Source organism: Mustela putorius, unplaced genomic scaffold (genome assembly GCF_011764305.1).
Source record: "Mustela putorius furo isolate JIRA1106 unplaced genomic scaffold, ASM1176430v1.1 tig00003896_pilon_pilon_pilon, whole genome shotgun sequence".
Taxonomy (NCBI): domain Eukaryota; kingdom Metazoa; phylum Chordata; class Mammalia; order Carnivora; family Mustelidae; genus Mustela; species Mustela putorius.
In genome coordinates this window covers 5956645-5973273 of record NW_025422045.1, presented here as the reverse complement: position 1 = coordinate 5973273, position 16629 = coordinate 5956645, and the positions used below count along the sequence as shown (strand labels likewise).

The window sequence follows — 16629 nt, the reverse complement described above, 5'->3', positions numbered from 1 at the left end:
CAAAATGCTCTCTCTTAGAAAGTGAAATGTTTTTCCTTGACTTAATTTGACTGAATAGATTTGTAGTAGACATTTGTCTCACTTTAATTTTCTCCAGAATTATCTTTACATATTTGGTAAATAAAAACTTGACTTTAACAATTTTTCAAATGAATAATTGCATTTTTGGAAATACATTGACAGTCCAGCCTTATAATATTACGGTAATATTAATAGATCAAGTAGATTTTTTGGATTCTAGTGCTCTATCCCCTATTCCTCCTCCCGGTCTATTAGGCCTTAGCCTATCAGACTTAATTTGATTTTACAAAGTCTTAAGAATGAGGTTTTTTTTTTCTTTTTTTAAGATTTTGTTTATCTGTTTTAGAGAGAGAGAAAAAAAGAGTGAGAGCACACAGACGTGAGGAGTGGGAGGGCCAGAGAGAGAGGGAGAAAGTGAATCCCAAGAAGACTCTGTGCTGAGCATGGAGCCTGATGCAGAGCTTAGTCGCACAACCCTGAGACCATGACCTGAGCCAAAAATCAAGAGTCAGAAAGTTAACCCACTGAGCCACCCAGATGCCTCAAAATGAGTTTATTCTTTAATTAACAGGTCAGATATCTAACAGCTACAGTATGTTTTGTAATCCTAGTGTTGACTTCTGGTTGGATTTCTACATGATGAACTGTGTAATTAAGGAGAGTCTTATACCCAAAGTGCTCAAATGACTGGTCTCAGGGAAGCCAGTTTTGGATATTAAAGATCTTAAGAGTAGAACTTTGTCACGTGGATTAACAATTTATTTTGTTCTGCTGGAAACAACTTGGCAGGCATGCTGGAAAGGGCATGGACCTTGGAGTGTGGCAGACCTGGGTTTCAGGGCTGGTTCTGCCATTTTACCAACTATGTGACTTTTGGCAAGTTTCTAAGTTTCTGTGAGCATTAGTTTAATCATCTTTAAATTGGAGTTAATAGTACAAAGTAATATAGTATGTCTTTGCTTTTGTGGCCTAAGATTAAAAGTAGTGGGCACTCAAAATATTTAAATTTTTTTCCCTTCCTTTATTTATATAGGGTGCTACAACTTTTTAAATTTTACCCCAAAATTTAGAACGTAAGACTCTTTTGCTGGAGATTGGAGTAAAGGTTATTTTTTTCCCTTTTTAGGAAAATATTTTAGAATGAAAGAAGTATAAATAGAATTGCAGTGAGGGCAACTGGGTGGCTCATTCTTTAACTATCAGCCTTCAGCTCAGGTCGGGATCTTCAGGTCTTGGGATTGAGCCCCGCCTTGGGCTCCCTGCATGGTGGGAGGCCTGCTTCTCCCTCTCCCACTCCTCCTGCTTGTGTTCCTTCTCTCGCTGTGGCTCTCTGTCAAATAAATAAATAAAATCTTAAAAAAAAATAAAGAATTGTGGTGAGAGGATATATAAGAGGATATTTAAGAGACAAATTGAACTCTGTTAGTGTAGTTTGAATTTGGGTTATAGTTAAATATAGTAAATTATTTAGTAATTAATAATCTCCATTAATTCAAACTAGCCTCCTTTCCCCAATTAAGTTGGATTAGGTTTTTTTTTTTTTTTTTAAGATTTTATTTGTTTATTTGACAGAAATCACAAGTAGATGGAGAGGCAGGCAGAGAGAGAGAGAGAGGGAAGCAGGCTCTCTGCTGAGCAGAGAGCCCGATGCGGGACTCGATCCCAGGACTCTGAGATCATGACCTGAGACGAAGGCAGCGGCTTAACCCACTGAGCCACCAGGCGCCCCAAGTTGGATTAGGTTTTACTTTGACTATGGGTTCTTTACATTTATTTATTTTTTAAGATTTTATTTATTTATTTAACAGACAGAGATCACAAGTAGGCAGAGAGGCAGGCAGAGCAGAGAGAGAGGGGGAAGCAGGCTCTCTGAAACAGGCTTCCTGTTGAGCAGAGAGCCTGATTCGAGGCTTGGTCCCAGGACTCTGGGATCATGACCTGAGCTGAAGGCAGAGGCTTTAACCCACGGAGCCACCCAGGCGCCCCTTTACATTTATTTTTTGTGAAAAATCATTTCATGAGGATCGAAGCGCACATGAGCCCAAACTTTTAGAAGTGTATAGTTCAGAGTTTGTATCCTGCATAACATAAAGTATAATATGAATGCCCTTGAATACATTTCCCACCTCTCCAACTTGCCACTGCCACCTTGGGTATAGAGCTGCTCTCTTAACCACCAGAGAGGAATTTTGTTTTTTGATCTACAAAATGATCAGTATTATGTTTCATTCCTGTTTGCCTTGAATGCTTGCGTAATCAGATGATTGGGTAAACTGATTATTTTAGTTAACTGATTGTTACCTAAAGTGCTATATTTCAGTCACCAGGTTGATAGTATGTACTAAGGTAACAAATTGGTTAGATTGGTTTAATTTTCAGTAATTCTGATTGGTTTAATTTTTAATCATTCTTAAGACTCAAGTGATCATTGTGAATATTGGTATTGCTTAATACTCTGTGAATAAAAAAGTTATTTGTACTTTCTGGTGGTTTGGAATCTGGATAAATGAAAGTTTATTTTTATTAATTATTAGTACCTGTCAATAACTTAATATAAAGTAAATGCTAATTTGGTAAATAGTAAGTGGATAATCTCCCTTTCCTTTAAGATTCTTTTGCTTATTTGCCATACATTTTATTTGAGTGAAAATAATTGTTCAGTTATTGTTTTCATTTAATTTTTGTGAAAGGACTCTTTCTTTTCCTATTTTAGTGTTTCAGGTAAACGGTGCCCATCATTATTTTAGGTTCATGGCATTTCCATCCATCTTGGTTTGGTTTATTAAAACAAGTATTTAGTTTATCCAATTACTTTCTTTAGCTACAAACTCTTTTCCTATTGTTCCTATTTATAGTTTTGTTTCTCTTGTGGTTCTTTCCTCAAAGTCCAATTTGAGTCAGTAGAAATTCTTTTTTTATTTCAGGATGTCCTGAATTACTCAGATACAGAAAATTTATTTCGTGTTTTTTCTGTGAGATGATTGTGTATTGATTGATTGTGTATTTAAATGATGATGTAAAGGTAATTTTGGGGGTGCTTAATAATTTAAGATGTTTTTAAAATTTTTTTCTTTCTTTTGAAGAGTGAGTTGGATGTTCCTTTTAAAGTCAAAGCTGGCCAAATTGGTAAGTAATCTTCACTTGAGTGATTCTTAATCCTTTTAGTTTTTTATTTTTCTGGTGTTATTTGATCTAAAACAAAAATGTGAGAGGTTTTGACTTATGTTGTTTAGATTTTTTGGAGCTCTGGGCCTAATATACGTTGTATGTAATACTTAAATACTTCAGAATTTCTGCCAAAAGGGTAGAAAATGACTCTTCAAATGGAAGGACTTTTAAACTGCAATGATACTTTTTAGGTTTTGGTTCTACTACACAAAATATATCTTGATTTTCAAAATTGATATCTAAGTTCTATATGCTTTTTCATTAAAAGTGGAAGTAATATAATTTGCCAAGTACTAGTAAATAAAATTTAAGTGTAGCTTATTTCCCTCATGTTTTGTTCAGTCATTTCACTTGATATACTATGCAGCAACGTGGTATAGAGGATATGTCTTGGTAAGTAGAAAGTGTTTGCAGCTAAACTCTTACACAAAGGTCATCCATAGCTAGCTTTCCTCTCTGTTGAAGAAATTTTTTAATAGAACACTAACCCATGAAGTCCTCTCAACTGTTCCATATTACCTGATTTTTACTTTTTATAAAAATGTAGTTTACAGCCCTAGATAACTTGCTGTTACTTTAGAATTTTCACTTATGCCACCATCATTCCTTCTACTTCCATCATCCTGCTACTTCACCAGATGGCTTTCCTTCCTCATTTGTTTTGTATTCAGGGGAGGCTTTGTCTTTCACTGTTCTAGCATCTCAGCGACTACTTGAATACTTCTGTTTGAGTTTACTTTGTATCACCTTATACATGTTCGTTTTAATATAAAGTAATGTTTTTATGTTTCTGTCTCTTGAAACAGGTGACACTCCCTTAGATTGAGAGCATCCCTAGGGCAGGCATTATTTTTTTTGCTTGTCTGTTATACTGAGCCATGTGCTGGGTGAAGTGGTGATATTTAGCTGTGGTGATATCTAGAAGTACTGTGGTCCTGCATGCTTAACTGAAATCCTAGAGTAAAGTTAATGCCATTCATTTATCCTTTTTTCCTTAGAGATATTTATGCACACAGTGTTATGTGTGAGACTACGTAGGTAGCTGTGGGAGAGGCAAGGATAAATATATGTTTGTCTTCAAAGAAGTTAGATCCAATTTTAGGACATAGTATTAAAATTGCATTTCTGGGGTACTGGGTGAGTTATATGTGACTAAAGAACTTTTACATTATTCATTATGTTATTAGAACTAGGTTTACATTTTAGAAGAGGTTTGCTGAAGTTTCAGAATTTGTTAAAGCATAAAAATTTAATGACTCCCTTCAGGGTTACTCACTGACCCTTTACGTATAAGGATAAAAGCATATTTTTAAAAATATTTGTCCCTTTTTTGGTTTAGGGAGCATTTCTATTAGTTATTAAATTTTTCTGAGGTTAAAATATTACACCTAATCTGTAAAGTCAGTGTGGTGAAGTAAGCTCAAGAATGTTCTGGTTTTCTAAGAGCTAGACATATTTGTGAGTGATCCTTGGTTATCCTTTTACTTAAAGATTTAAAAATTTCCTATACTGTAAATGGAAGGCAGTGATATAACTAACTTAATTCCAGTGGAAGTCAGGATAATAAAGGATGGAAGTCAGGATAATAAAGGATGGGAGGATAATGAATGAGGACAAATAGAGAGAAGAAAAGGTATAGGGAACAGATATCCCTTTTTTGGTGTGCTATAGTTAAAGGGGCATTTCTGACTTTTTCAGTCTCATGCTCACCATAAAGGTAATCAAATTGACTTTTTTTTTTTTAAGATTTTATTTATTTGACAGAGAGAGATCACAAGTAGGCAGAGAGGCAGGCAGAGAGAGAGGAAGGGAAGCAGGCTCCCCACTGAGCAGAGAGCCCGATGCGGGGCTCGATTCCAGGACCCTGAGATCATGACCTGAGCCGAAGGCAGTGGCTTAACCCACTGAGCCACAAATCAACTTTTTTAAAAAAGACTTTATTATGTTGGAGACAAGAGGATGTGCATGTGAGCAGGGGGAGGGGTGGAAGAAGGTGGGGGAGAGAGAATCTTGAGCAGACTCCATGCCCACCACCTTGCCCATCGCAGAGCTTCATCTCAAGACCCTGAGATCATAACCTGAGCGGAAATAAGAATCAGATGCCCAACTGACTGAGCCACCCAGCTGTCCCTCAAATCAAATTTTTCAGAGTTTATGAGTTAGCTACATATGTAACAGTATCTGTTATAAATACAGGTGGTTCTTACTCTAAAGTCATTTGACTTAGAAATGGCCCAGATATACACTGGCATTGCCTCTAGACTCCACCAACATGGTAACTATTTAGGAAACTCAACAGGTTTATAGACAGAAGGAAAAATAAATTAAAAAAAAAAGATTTTATTTATTTGACAGAGAGAGACATGAGAGAGGGAACACAGCAGAGGGAGTGGGAGAGGGAGAAGCTTGATGATGATGCTGGGCTTGATCCCTGCACCCTGGGATCATGACCCCAGCTGAAGACAGATGCTTAGTGACTGAGCCACTCAGGCGCCCCAGAAAAAGTAAAATTAAATGGAGAAATAATTTGAACCGTGGGAATAGATTCCCAGCTAAAACTGTTTACCAACATAAGGCATGCAGGTGAATCAAAGTAAGCTCCCTTACATGTGTTATTTTATTGCCTCTTCTGCTTATTATGCTGTTAGACTGTTCTTTGAACTTCAGAAATTTTTATTTAAAGGTGCCAGTGATTCTGGTGGTATGAGTAGTTGGGTTACTCTGGCATCCACACTGATGACTTAGGTAGATTTATGTAATTTATTTAACTTCTCTGGGAGTGAGTTTTCTGTTTTCAAAATTGAAATAATAGCTGCCTCATTCTTCTTGTATGTTGGACATATCAAATGAGATGATACCAGAAAGTTTAAAAAGTGTAAGCACAGTATGAATAGTTACTTCAAATAGTAATAATATTGGAAGAGATCTTTGCAAACTTCAGTGTTGGAGTTTTTTCATTTTTTCCTGAGTGATATACATACTGTGTGTGTGATGGGCTTTGTTATACTTTTTCTCTAAATGCAAAGTGGGAAATGTGTATCTTCTGGAGTAGCCCAAAAAGGAATTTAAGGTTGAAATTTTGTTTCTTTAGATAAATTAACTTTGAAGATTCCTTGGAAGAACCTTTATGGAGAAGCAGTTATTGCGACCCTAGAGGGACTCTACCTGCTTGTTGTCCCTGGAGCAAGTATGTTGTTTTAGGTTATAACCAACCAGCAATAGCATAGTGAAATTAAATGGTTAAGTATTTTATTAAATGGTTAAGTATTTTATTATGTTTAATAAAATAGAAGGTACTTTAAACTAATTATATACATATATGCACATATATATTTTATATTTTACATTTATACATTTTACATATATATGCATATATATTGCCAGAATTGTGCATAAAATATTTTTATGTTATTGTTGGGAAGAATAATTCCAACTGTTTGTTAAATTTATTATCTTCTCTGCAAATAATTATTTTGCAACTAAGCCTTCATTTTCAGTTTGAGATGCATTAAAAATTTGCTTTTGGAGAAGGAAGTGAAATAAGTTTTTAAAAAGTACTGATGTGTTAATCTACAGATTTAAAGAATGGACTTTTTTTTCTTTATTTTGTTGCTTCTCATTTTGAGAGAATGCTCATTCAAAAATGTGTGTGAAATAGGTAATTTTTTTCTATCATAAATGAAAGTATTTTAATTTTTAATGACTATATAAAGCAATAGTGTTTATTTAGGTAATATATTTTGTTCAACTGTTTGTTCAGTTATAAGAACAAGGTAATGTTAAGAAAAGTTTGGATATTTTAGGGAAAAATTACTTGTTTTCCCAACCATAAAGCAAACACAATTTTTATTTTTATATTTTGCTTTCCATGCTTTACTATATACATATTTGATTTGATGTAGTATTTATCACATTATGTATACAACATGGATCTGTTTTTTTACTTAACGTACATATTTTTGGTATATGATGGGGTAATTTTGAAAGGCTGTATGGTATTTTATTGTGCGGTGCCTACTGTTTTGGGCTCCTCCATTGAACATTATAAACACCTCATTCTTATAGGTATCTTTTTGTTCTTTTTTATTATTTCCTTAGGATACATGATCAGAAATGAGATTTCTGGATAAAAAGGATATATATTTTCTGATTGTTGGTAGTCTTAAATTCGGAAAGTCTTTTTATTAATCTGTATTTATAACCAGCTAGTACTGGATGTTACATGTTTTTTTATAATTACCCAAAATTTTACTCCTCAGACAAAAATAACTGGAAATTATGTTATATTTTCTGCCTTCCTTCTTTTTCTCCCTTTTACGTTTCTACTCATTCTTTCCCCCTTTACCCTTTTTCCTTTCTTCCTCTCTCCCTTTAATTTCTTTCTGTTTCTCCTTTCTGTTTTGATTAAAGCTTTGTAAATAAATAGGAATCATTTATTTATGTTTAAGCTTTTTGTAAAACTAATTTAAAGAATGCAGCTCTTTTGAATTACCAAAAAATGGCTTACAAGACTTGTAAATACACACATAATCATAATGAGTTTGAACTTTTCCTCTTTATTTAATAATTGTATTTCCTAGTATGTGAACTTACCATATATTTTTAGGTATTAAATATGATGCTGAAAAAGAAGAAAAATCCTTGCAAGATATTAAACAGAAAGAGCTATCCCGAATTGAAGAAGCCCTTCAAAAAGCAGCGGAGAAAGGTACAATATGTTTGTTTCACACATGATCTTAGCCAAAAGACTGAGAAGCGATACAATATGTTTGTTTTAGATAAGCTTACATATATTTAGGTTTTAGATATATTTAATGCACTGTAGAGAGGATGCTTTATTAAGCCTCCATAAGTTGTAGTTCCAAAGAAAGAATATTCTTTCAAAATCATATCTCAAAATTTTGACTGTAAGTATGTTAATGACTTGCACTTAGGAATCATTGCCATGTGATTGTTTGATCTCACTGCCAGTTTTATTTTCCCACCTTCCTCAACCAGTCGTTTTTATTGTGCTGTGTTTTAGAGACTTTTCTGTGAGATCTTGCAGATGTGTTTGTTTCTGCCAAATGTTAATAGGTTCCTCCTCTACATTTTTAGGTATATCCATGGGAGATAATGAGGCTCAGCATATCGATATAGTGAAATAAATGTTTAGAGGAAATGGTGCTGTAATTCTATTTCTAGCTATATCTCTATATATTGTATAAGATATTTTTAAAAACTGGTTCTTCAGATTTCAACATTTTAACATCTTACCTTAAGGTTTAGTATTTTTATTTTTATCTAAAAATAAATCTGAGGACGATTTGGATTTGGTTTATGGAGCAAGAATAAGGATAAGATGAAAAAGCAGTCTAGAGAGTGATAAGTTGAAAGACTTTTCCAAACCTCCAGTATTTCTCTTTCAATCAGATCACACCCCAGTTCCTGATTGTATTCAGCATCGTTATCAGCTATACTAAGAAATGATACTCAGATATACTAAGATTTTGTTTCCTGGCTTAAGCTGCTGACATTTAATTGAATCAATAAGAAATCTCTCTTAAAAATATTTGCTCATTTAAATTCTTTATCAATTCTTCTGCTTCTTTTTGCCTCAAATGCTTTTTCATATACAGAATTATTGATTCTTTTATAAAATATTACTAAAATACTTAAAATACAGAGGAGGCTGTCTTAATGAAAGAAATTTTGAAAAAATTAAAAATGTTTTTCTTTTCTCTTTTTAATACTTGAGCATATTTTGTCTTCTGAAGCTTAAGAATTTATATTTTTATGAAAACAGTATTCTTTTTTCTATTACTTTTATGTGATAAATAAAGCAAGATGAAAATTGATTTGTCTCATGACAATTCAGTGTGATTATTTACTTTTATTCACTCTTGGTTAATTAGTATATGTGGAAATAGTACTGTAAAATGAAGAGAAAGACTTGGAGAGCACTAGAATTTCACTTCTTTCTTGATACAGGTCAGATTAAGTTTATTTTTTAACACACTATATTTAATGATACATATTCATTAGTAGGCATATTGACATATATTTAGATAAATTGGTATATATAATAAAATGTATCATAATATATATATTATATAGCATTATTATACACATATAATTTATTATGTATATACAAAATTAAGCTATATTTTCCCTTTTCAGAAGCAAACCTCCAATTCCTCTTTCTTTTTTATTTTTGGATAGAAATAACTGTGATTGTTTAAAAAATTTTTTTGTGTTTCCAGTGAACTGCAAGAAAAAGCATGTATAGTCTCTCCTGTTCTAGTAGTGGACAGCTTAATTGGCAAATGATAATGTACTGTATGTTCTGTATTGAGTACCTATGAAATTTTGACTCCTGGGTCTTTAATGCTTAGGAAATTCATATGTTTAGCCGTGGCAGAGAGGCTATTAAGGATGACTTGATATATAGGGTCTGAATGTCTGTGGCACCATGTGTAAGTAGGTCTATTAGGCTTATATAGTATATAATAATAGCTTCTTGGATGATAAAATTTAGGTTTTGGTGGGATACAACTTAAATTCAGAAAGTATACTCAGTTTTAACATTACTCTCTTAGATTTTTTCAGAAAAATGTTTTGAGTATTAAAGAGAATTCTGGGTGCCTGGCTGGCTAAATTGGTAGAACATGTGACTCTTGATCTTGGGGTTATGGATTCAAGCCCCAGGTTGTGTGTAGAGATTACTTGAAAACAGTATTTAAAAAAAGTTAAAGAGATGAATTGGGGAATATGGGATAATTGGGATATATGTTGCTATTGGGTTTTTTAATTGCAATACATTTAATTATCTTGACTGAGTATAATTATTTTTCTAGTTTCTGTGAGTATCAGTCACATTTTCATGTATTATTATTCATGCGAATAATAAAAGACACCCTGGTCTTTAGATTCTTTGCATTCCACCATTATTAATAATTATTACTTAATACCATACTTTATTTTGAGGCTTATTATTTTTCTACTTATTTCTTGGTTTTAAAAGCACAAAGTTACCATCGCACATGTATAGAGACTCAGAGAGGTAAGGAAAGTGATTCAACCCCAAGCAGCAGATGATAAAATTGGAAACAAAGTCCTCATGCTAATCTGCTTTAAAAAAGCATTTTTACTTGATATGTTTCATTTGGTAAAATACAGTACTGCCCACAATCGTGGGAAAAAATAAAACTGAGATATAAATGAGTTCATTTTTAAACATTTGGCCCAACAGTAAAAAATAAACTTCTTGATGTTTCTCTCCTTTTATCTTACTGTAGTGAGTTTATTTTCCTGGAAGGGCTATTATAAAGTAAAGGGAGAGATGAAATTCCTAGTGAGGCCAAAGTTTCCCAAATCCTGTATATTCTGTATTTACAATAGTTAATTTTATCTAAATGATATATACATACACTTTAAAATCAAATAGTTTTGCCAAAAAGACTTCTGATGGAGAATGTCAGTCTCCTATTCCACTATTCTTTACCCACTCTTCTTTACCCTTTAGACCCATTCCTTAAAGGGAGCCATGATTTTAGATATACTAATGTTTGTCATTATCTAATCTATTAATGTAAGGTATTATCTCAGCTTTTCTGTTATGGTAGTCAGGAAGTTTACTTCTCTTACCATCTCCTTTCAGTCTAAATTCCCCTCCCTCTCCTCATAATATGGTCATATCATAATTTTGGGGTATTGTCATAATTTTGGGTATTGTCAAAATTTAATTACTATGACAGTGTAATTCACTGTGTAGGTCAAATGTACTATATTTTCTTTCTTATACAACCTTTTGTTTTTCTTGAATTTGTAAATACTTTTTCATTTGCTTTGTTTTCTGTGTAAATTTATCTTCAATTCTTTACACTTGCTATGTGAAATCTGTTACATGACTATCAGCGTTACTTTCTAATTGCCCCATCCACCTATTGGTCTCCTTCTTGGACCAATTTTTCTCTTGGAGATCTTGCTTTGAAATGGTTTTTTCAGTCCTGCTGCATGCACAGTTGTCATCATAGAATTGGTCTTCATCTGTTTTCTGGGTCCATTGAGTTTTGTTCATTAGTTTGTTACTTTGCTTTGCTTAAGTGTATCTAGTAGCCTAGTAGCTTTTAAGAAAGGATACATTGGATATAATTGTTAAAATCCTTTCAAGTCTGAAAGTCTTTTTTTTTTTTTTTTTTTTTTAACTTAAGCACTTGTTTTATTTGGCTGGGGATAGAATGCTAGGTTTAAAATTAGAATTGAAGGCAATATTGTTTAGTTACCAGGTACTTTTGAGAACTCTGATGCCAATCTGCTCAACACATTGTTGGAAACAGAAAAATCAGAAAATCTGTGAATCCTGCTGTCAAAAACCTTACATTTTAGTTGCAAAATTAAGAAATGTGCATAATCAATCATAAACAGGAAAATATGTTGAGTCTCATCAAAGAGGTACAGACAAGAATGGTAAGGGAGTTCAGAACAAACATACTACATTAAGCCAAAGATATCAGGGCAGACACTGTGAAGATAAATATTTCAGCTGTATCTAAAAGGTGAGTGCAGAAAAGGAGAGAGGGTTTTCTAGGTAGAGGAGACAGTAAAGAGAGGGAAGAATAGAACATGTATGGGGAACAGCTCAGAATTTGGGAGTCAATGGAATGTAGTTAGCTGTAAGTTGGAAAGCTCGCTTTAGGTCAGTTTTAAGAGATTTGAATGCCATGATGGTGACAGTGGTGATGGTTATAACAATGATAGTAGCTAATACTTATTGAGCATTTACTAATTGCCACTCTTTAAAATACTTTAGATGTATTGACTCATTTAATAGTCATAATTCTATAAGGCTATTATTGTTCCCATTTTACAGTTGAGAAGGCTGCAAGTTACATAACTTGTCCTAAGTCACACAGCTAGAAAATGTTAGAGCTCTAATTCGAACCTACTCTGGCTGTACGTAGATCCTATATTTTTAGTTGTGTCATGGTGGACTTTCCATCTGTAACCAGTGAGAGAGTTAGTAGTAAGATTTTCTTTTTCTTTCTTTAAAAACCTAGGGGGTGGTGTCATCAAAGCTGTGTTTTTAGGAAGGTTAAATTTACCTTCGCTTCTGGACTATATATGAGGCGGGAAATGGAGGACAGTGCTATGTAGCCATCACTAATAAGAATGGATAGAAAGGATTCAAACAGTGTATCTAAAGGGAAAAAAATCAGACTAAAATTAACTCTGAGGTTAGAATAACTATCACAGCAATATTTCATTCTGCAAATGGGCAAAACAGTGAGTGAAAAGGGAACCAAAATAGCAGACTTTTGCACTGTTTGAAAATTTCAACTAATTTATTGAGACATTGGCCATAATTGGTATTTGTCTGCCTTGCTTAATTTGAAATTGTTAATTGTTATAATTTCAATTATTAGGAAATTTTGTTGTAATATAATAAAGTTTGTATGTTGAACTACTGGAAATGGTTTCACTGTGAATGTTTCCTTAGAAATAGATGGTTTTGTTGTCACCACATTTTTCCTGTCTGTTACATGATTTCTAATTCTTTGAATTAAGTTTAGACATGTTTTACATGTGAAATTAAGGTGTCTCTTAAATGCTTTGCATTCTGGTTATTGCTGCCATGCGGATGCAGGCGCACATTCAGGGGAGTTCATATATGGCTTGGAAAGCTTTGTTTACAAGGACATCAAGCCTGGTGGGTATGCATGGTTCATTATATCTAGCTATATAAAAAATTATATTCTTATCCATTCTTGAGCTTTTAATGGAGCCCATTTGATAATATACCATTTTTAAAAGAAAATATGGAAATGTAATTCATGTTTTTCTTCTTTACCATCATTTCTGTTTCCCAGTGTTCTGTAGCCATTTGTTCATTCACTAAATATTTAATGTCGTCTTGTGGAAAGCCCTGTTCTGGATGCCTAATGTTCATGGGGTGAAGCAAGTATGATCTACTGCCCTTGTGGAGCTTACAGTTTGATCTATAGATAACTTTCAAATCCAGGCTGCCTTTCTGACTTTGGTTCTAGAGTGTGGTAGTTTCTCAATTATATTTAATTCCTCTCTGTAGCAGTGGTTTTTACACTTGTAAAAAGCAATAAAATGGAACCATTTTTAGTGAGTGAGACTTTATTTAGAGCCTTGATAAGAAGTGCTCCTCTGGGGTTCTTCAATCCTTCCTGATTTGCTTATCTCTATAGGAATTCCAGAGGCACATGTTGACTATTGTCTTACAGTAGCATAGTGAAATTTGAGGCTTCTCAAAAGGCAGATTTGAGGGCTGAGTGCTTTAAGATTTATAATAGGATTTTTAATATCATAGGGAATTTAATACATACAAGTACATTAAAAATAATTCTGATATATAAAATAATTTGATATATTTTCTATAACTTTATAGAACTTTATATTAGCTTAGTCATACTTAAAATTTGTTTTAATTTAGTGGCAAGTGAGGTCTGTGTTAGAAATGTAAATAATAACATTATGTTGGAATTACTTCTTCAGCTGGAAGCTTCTTTAATATTTTGGTCCTTTTGACCAATGGAAGAAGAATTTGCATGGAAAATTTCATAGCATTGAGTGAAACTACCCTGAAAGACATTTCTCTTTTAATAAAATTTGCCCCTTTAGCAAGTGTAACTTACCATGTTAATTTGTCTCACAATTACTTTATTTAGTATAAAAGTCTGGAACTACTCATGGCTTGCTGTTCAATTTTGTTATAATTAGACCAACTTCCTGCAGTGTGCCAGGGCAGTGTTTTCTGATTCTCCTAGGAGTAATCTGCCTCTAGGGTACAAATGAATTCCAGTGGCCCATTCAAGTCATAACAAAAATCACTGGATAACATTGGTGATAAAAACAAACAACTCCTCCCCCGTCCCCCCCCAAATCCCCATAACAGACAGTGGTCACTATAAAGGATAATCCAATTGATTCAGAGTTTCTTTTTTAAAAACACTGCATTAACCTGGATAAAAAAACTAGGCCTAGAATACTGGAAATTCTGAAATGAGAATAGTTAATTTTGTTGATTTGATTTTGATTTTTGATTCATTTGGCTAGGACTTAATGTAGACTCATGATTTCATCTTTTTACTTTCTAAGCATATGTTCCTTCCTTATTTTATGTCATTTAAAAAAATTATCCCAAAAAAAGTCAAAACTATTTTCATAATACTAAAATAATATGTGATTTTTCACTGTGCCACCACTGGTGCTGATGGTGCAGAAGCAACGTTAGCTAAAATTGTGGCTGTCTTAGCATGAATCAGGGCAGTGGCACCTAACTTCCCTAGCAGCCAGCCATTGCATTGTTCACTACTGCATAGTCACAGTAAAAAATAAGATGAAACAAAAGAAAAAGAGCACTAGTTTCACTTAAGAATATTCTTGGTGGGGGCACCTGGGTGGCTCAGCGGGTTAAGCCTCTGGCTTTGGCTCAGGTCATGATCCCAGGGTTCTGGGATCGAGCCCCGTGTTGAGGTCTTTGCTCAGTGGAGAACGTGTTCCCCCAACCCCCCGCCTGCCTCTCTGCCTGCTTGTGATCTATCAAATAAATAAAAAAAATCTTTTAAAAAAATAATGTTCTTGGTGGACTAGGAAAGATTTAGTTTTAATAAACTTAAGCTCTTGAGTATATGTCTTTAATATTTTGTGTGACAAAGAAGGAAATAAATATTAAGCACTTAATAAGGATAATTGTCTCAAGGAAAAATACCTGTGCATTGTTTGAATTGTCAGCTGAACAAGTTGCTTTTTTCCTGGAAAACCACTTGACATGGAAGAGTGATTGACAGACTATTATTCAGATTTGGGTGTTTAGTAGATACTTCAACAAAACAACTTCAAGAAAAAACAGCTGATGATGTTTATTGCCAATGATAAGATTTTTTAGCTTTGATCAAAAATTGGAATTTTGGAAAACTTTATTTGCCACCTGGAGCTTGGCAGCTTCCTAGTACTTAAAGACTTTGCTGATGATATTGGTGGTGATACTAACAAATGTGATTTTGATATTAAATAATGAAATCAGTCAACATTGAGATGATCTGCATAATTCAATGAAGTAATATTTTCATATTACCAATGTATATTAAAAAATCAGATATGTGTCAAAGTCCATTTAAAGTGTAAGGCAGATGAGTTGATTTTAATTCATGTGAAAAAATTATTGATAGAGTCTCAGATTCCAAAATGCAACTAACCTTTAAGAAATTACCACGTGTTGAGTTTGGGTGTAGTATCGATAATAACATGAAAAGATCATGAGGATGTTCCTCCTGTTTTATTACATATCTGTGATTAGGTCATATTTTCTTCATGTGCTTAAATGTAAACAACATTTCAGGAGCCCAAAGGCAGAAGGAGATAGGTGAATCTAGCTGTCTTCTGCCAAGCCAGATATTAAAGAGATTTGTAAGAATGTAAAACAATGCTAATATTTTTACCACAAAGTTTTGTTTGGAAATGTGGTTATATTCATAAATATGTGTTATTAGTGCTATCACTTTTTAATTTTATTTTTTACATAATGTTTTAAAATTATGAATTAATAAATATTTAAAAAATTTTTCCATTTTGATTTCCAATATGGTAGATATCAATAATTGTAACCCACACTAATAAAAAACTTTTTAGGGTTCTCAAGTTAAGTGTGTTAAAAGTATCATGAGACCAAAATATTTGAGGACTAATTTAGAGAGTGATACAAAAGTCATAAATTTAGTATTCATCAGATTAAATAAAACTTTCTCTAAAGAACCTTGTGTCAGTAGATTTTGAAACTACTTGGAGAGTTTTAAACATGGTACATCTAACAGTGAGATCAAAGATGGAACTAGGGGCTAAAACAGTTGTGAAGCCAGGAACATAATAGAAGGTCAGGTAAGAAGAGTGAGTTATGGTAGAATCTAAATCCAGGCAGCTGGACCTGTTTCTGAAAGCTGTTCTAGGCAAGTGGGATGGTTTTAGGGCTTTTCTGGCTTTCTTGTTTCTTTTCAAGTGATATTTCTTTGAAAACTGAAGTCTTTCTCTAAATGTATAATTTATGCATGAAAAAGACTTAGGGACCATCATTATGGCAAGAAATACTGGTAATAGCAAAATCTAGATTCTTTATGTATTTATTAAATATTTTCTACTTGAAACCCAGGGTTTTATTCTTGAAATCAGGGATTTGGTTCTTAGTTTTATAGTGGCAGGACAATTTACTTTAAAATATCAAGGGAGAACAATTTAGGATTTCAAGCCAAATTTCATTTATATTCTATCAAATACTACGTATGTAACATGAACTGAACTTATATATTTTATTATAATGTTCAGATGTGGATTCTTTGATTTGAACAGATGCATATCATGTACTTTGTGCCCATGTATTGGATCATTCTTGTCCTAATGAAGCCTCCTGCCTGGTGACAAGACAGTTGTACATTTCTG

General features: G+C 33.3%; 1 protein-coding gene across 3 annotated transcripts in view; it reads left to right on the top strand.

Annotated features, from left to right (window-relative positions):
- VPS13C (vacuolar protein sorting 13 homolog C) overlaps positions 1-16629 on the top strand; it is a 179445-nt gene that overhangs the window by 15627 nt on the left and 147189 nt on the right. For 2 of the 3 annotated variants that reach the window (XM_045067509.1, XM_045067511.1), the window contains exons 3-6: positions 3105-3147; positions 6281-6376; positions 7796-7897; positions 12815-12877. In XM_045067509.1, coding sequence (XP_044923444.1) covers positions 3105-3147; positions 6281-6376; positions 7796-7897; positions 12815-12877 — 304 coding nt within the window. The remainder of the gene's footprint in view (positions 1-3104; positions 3148-6280; positions 6377-7795; positions 7898-12814; positions 12878-16629) is intronic. The other variant, XM_045067510.1, reaches the window with a different exon arrangement.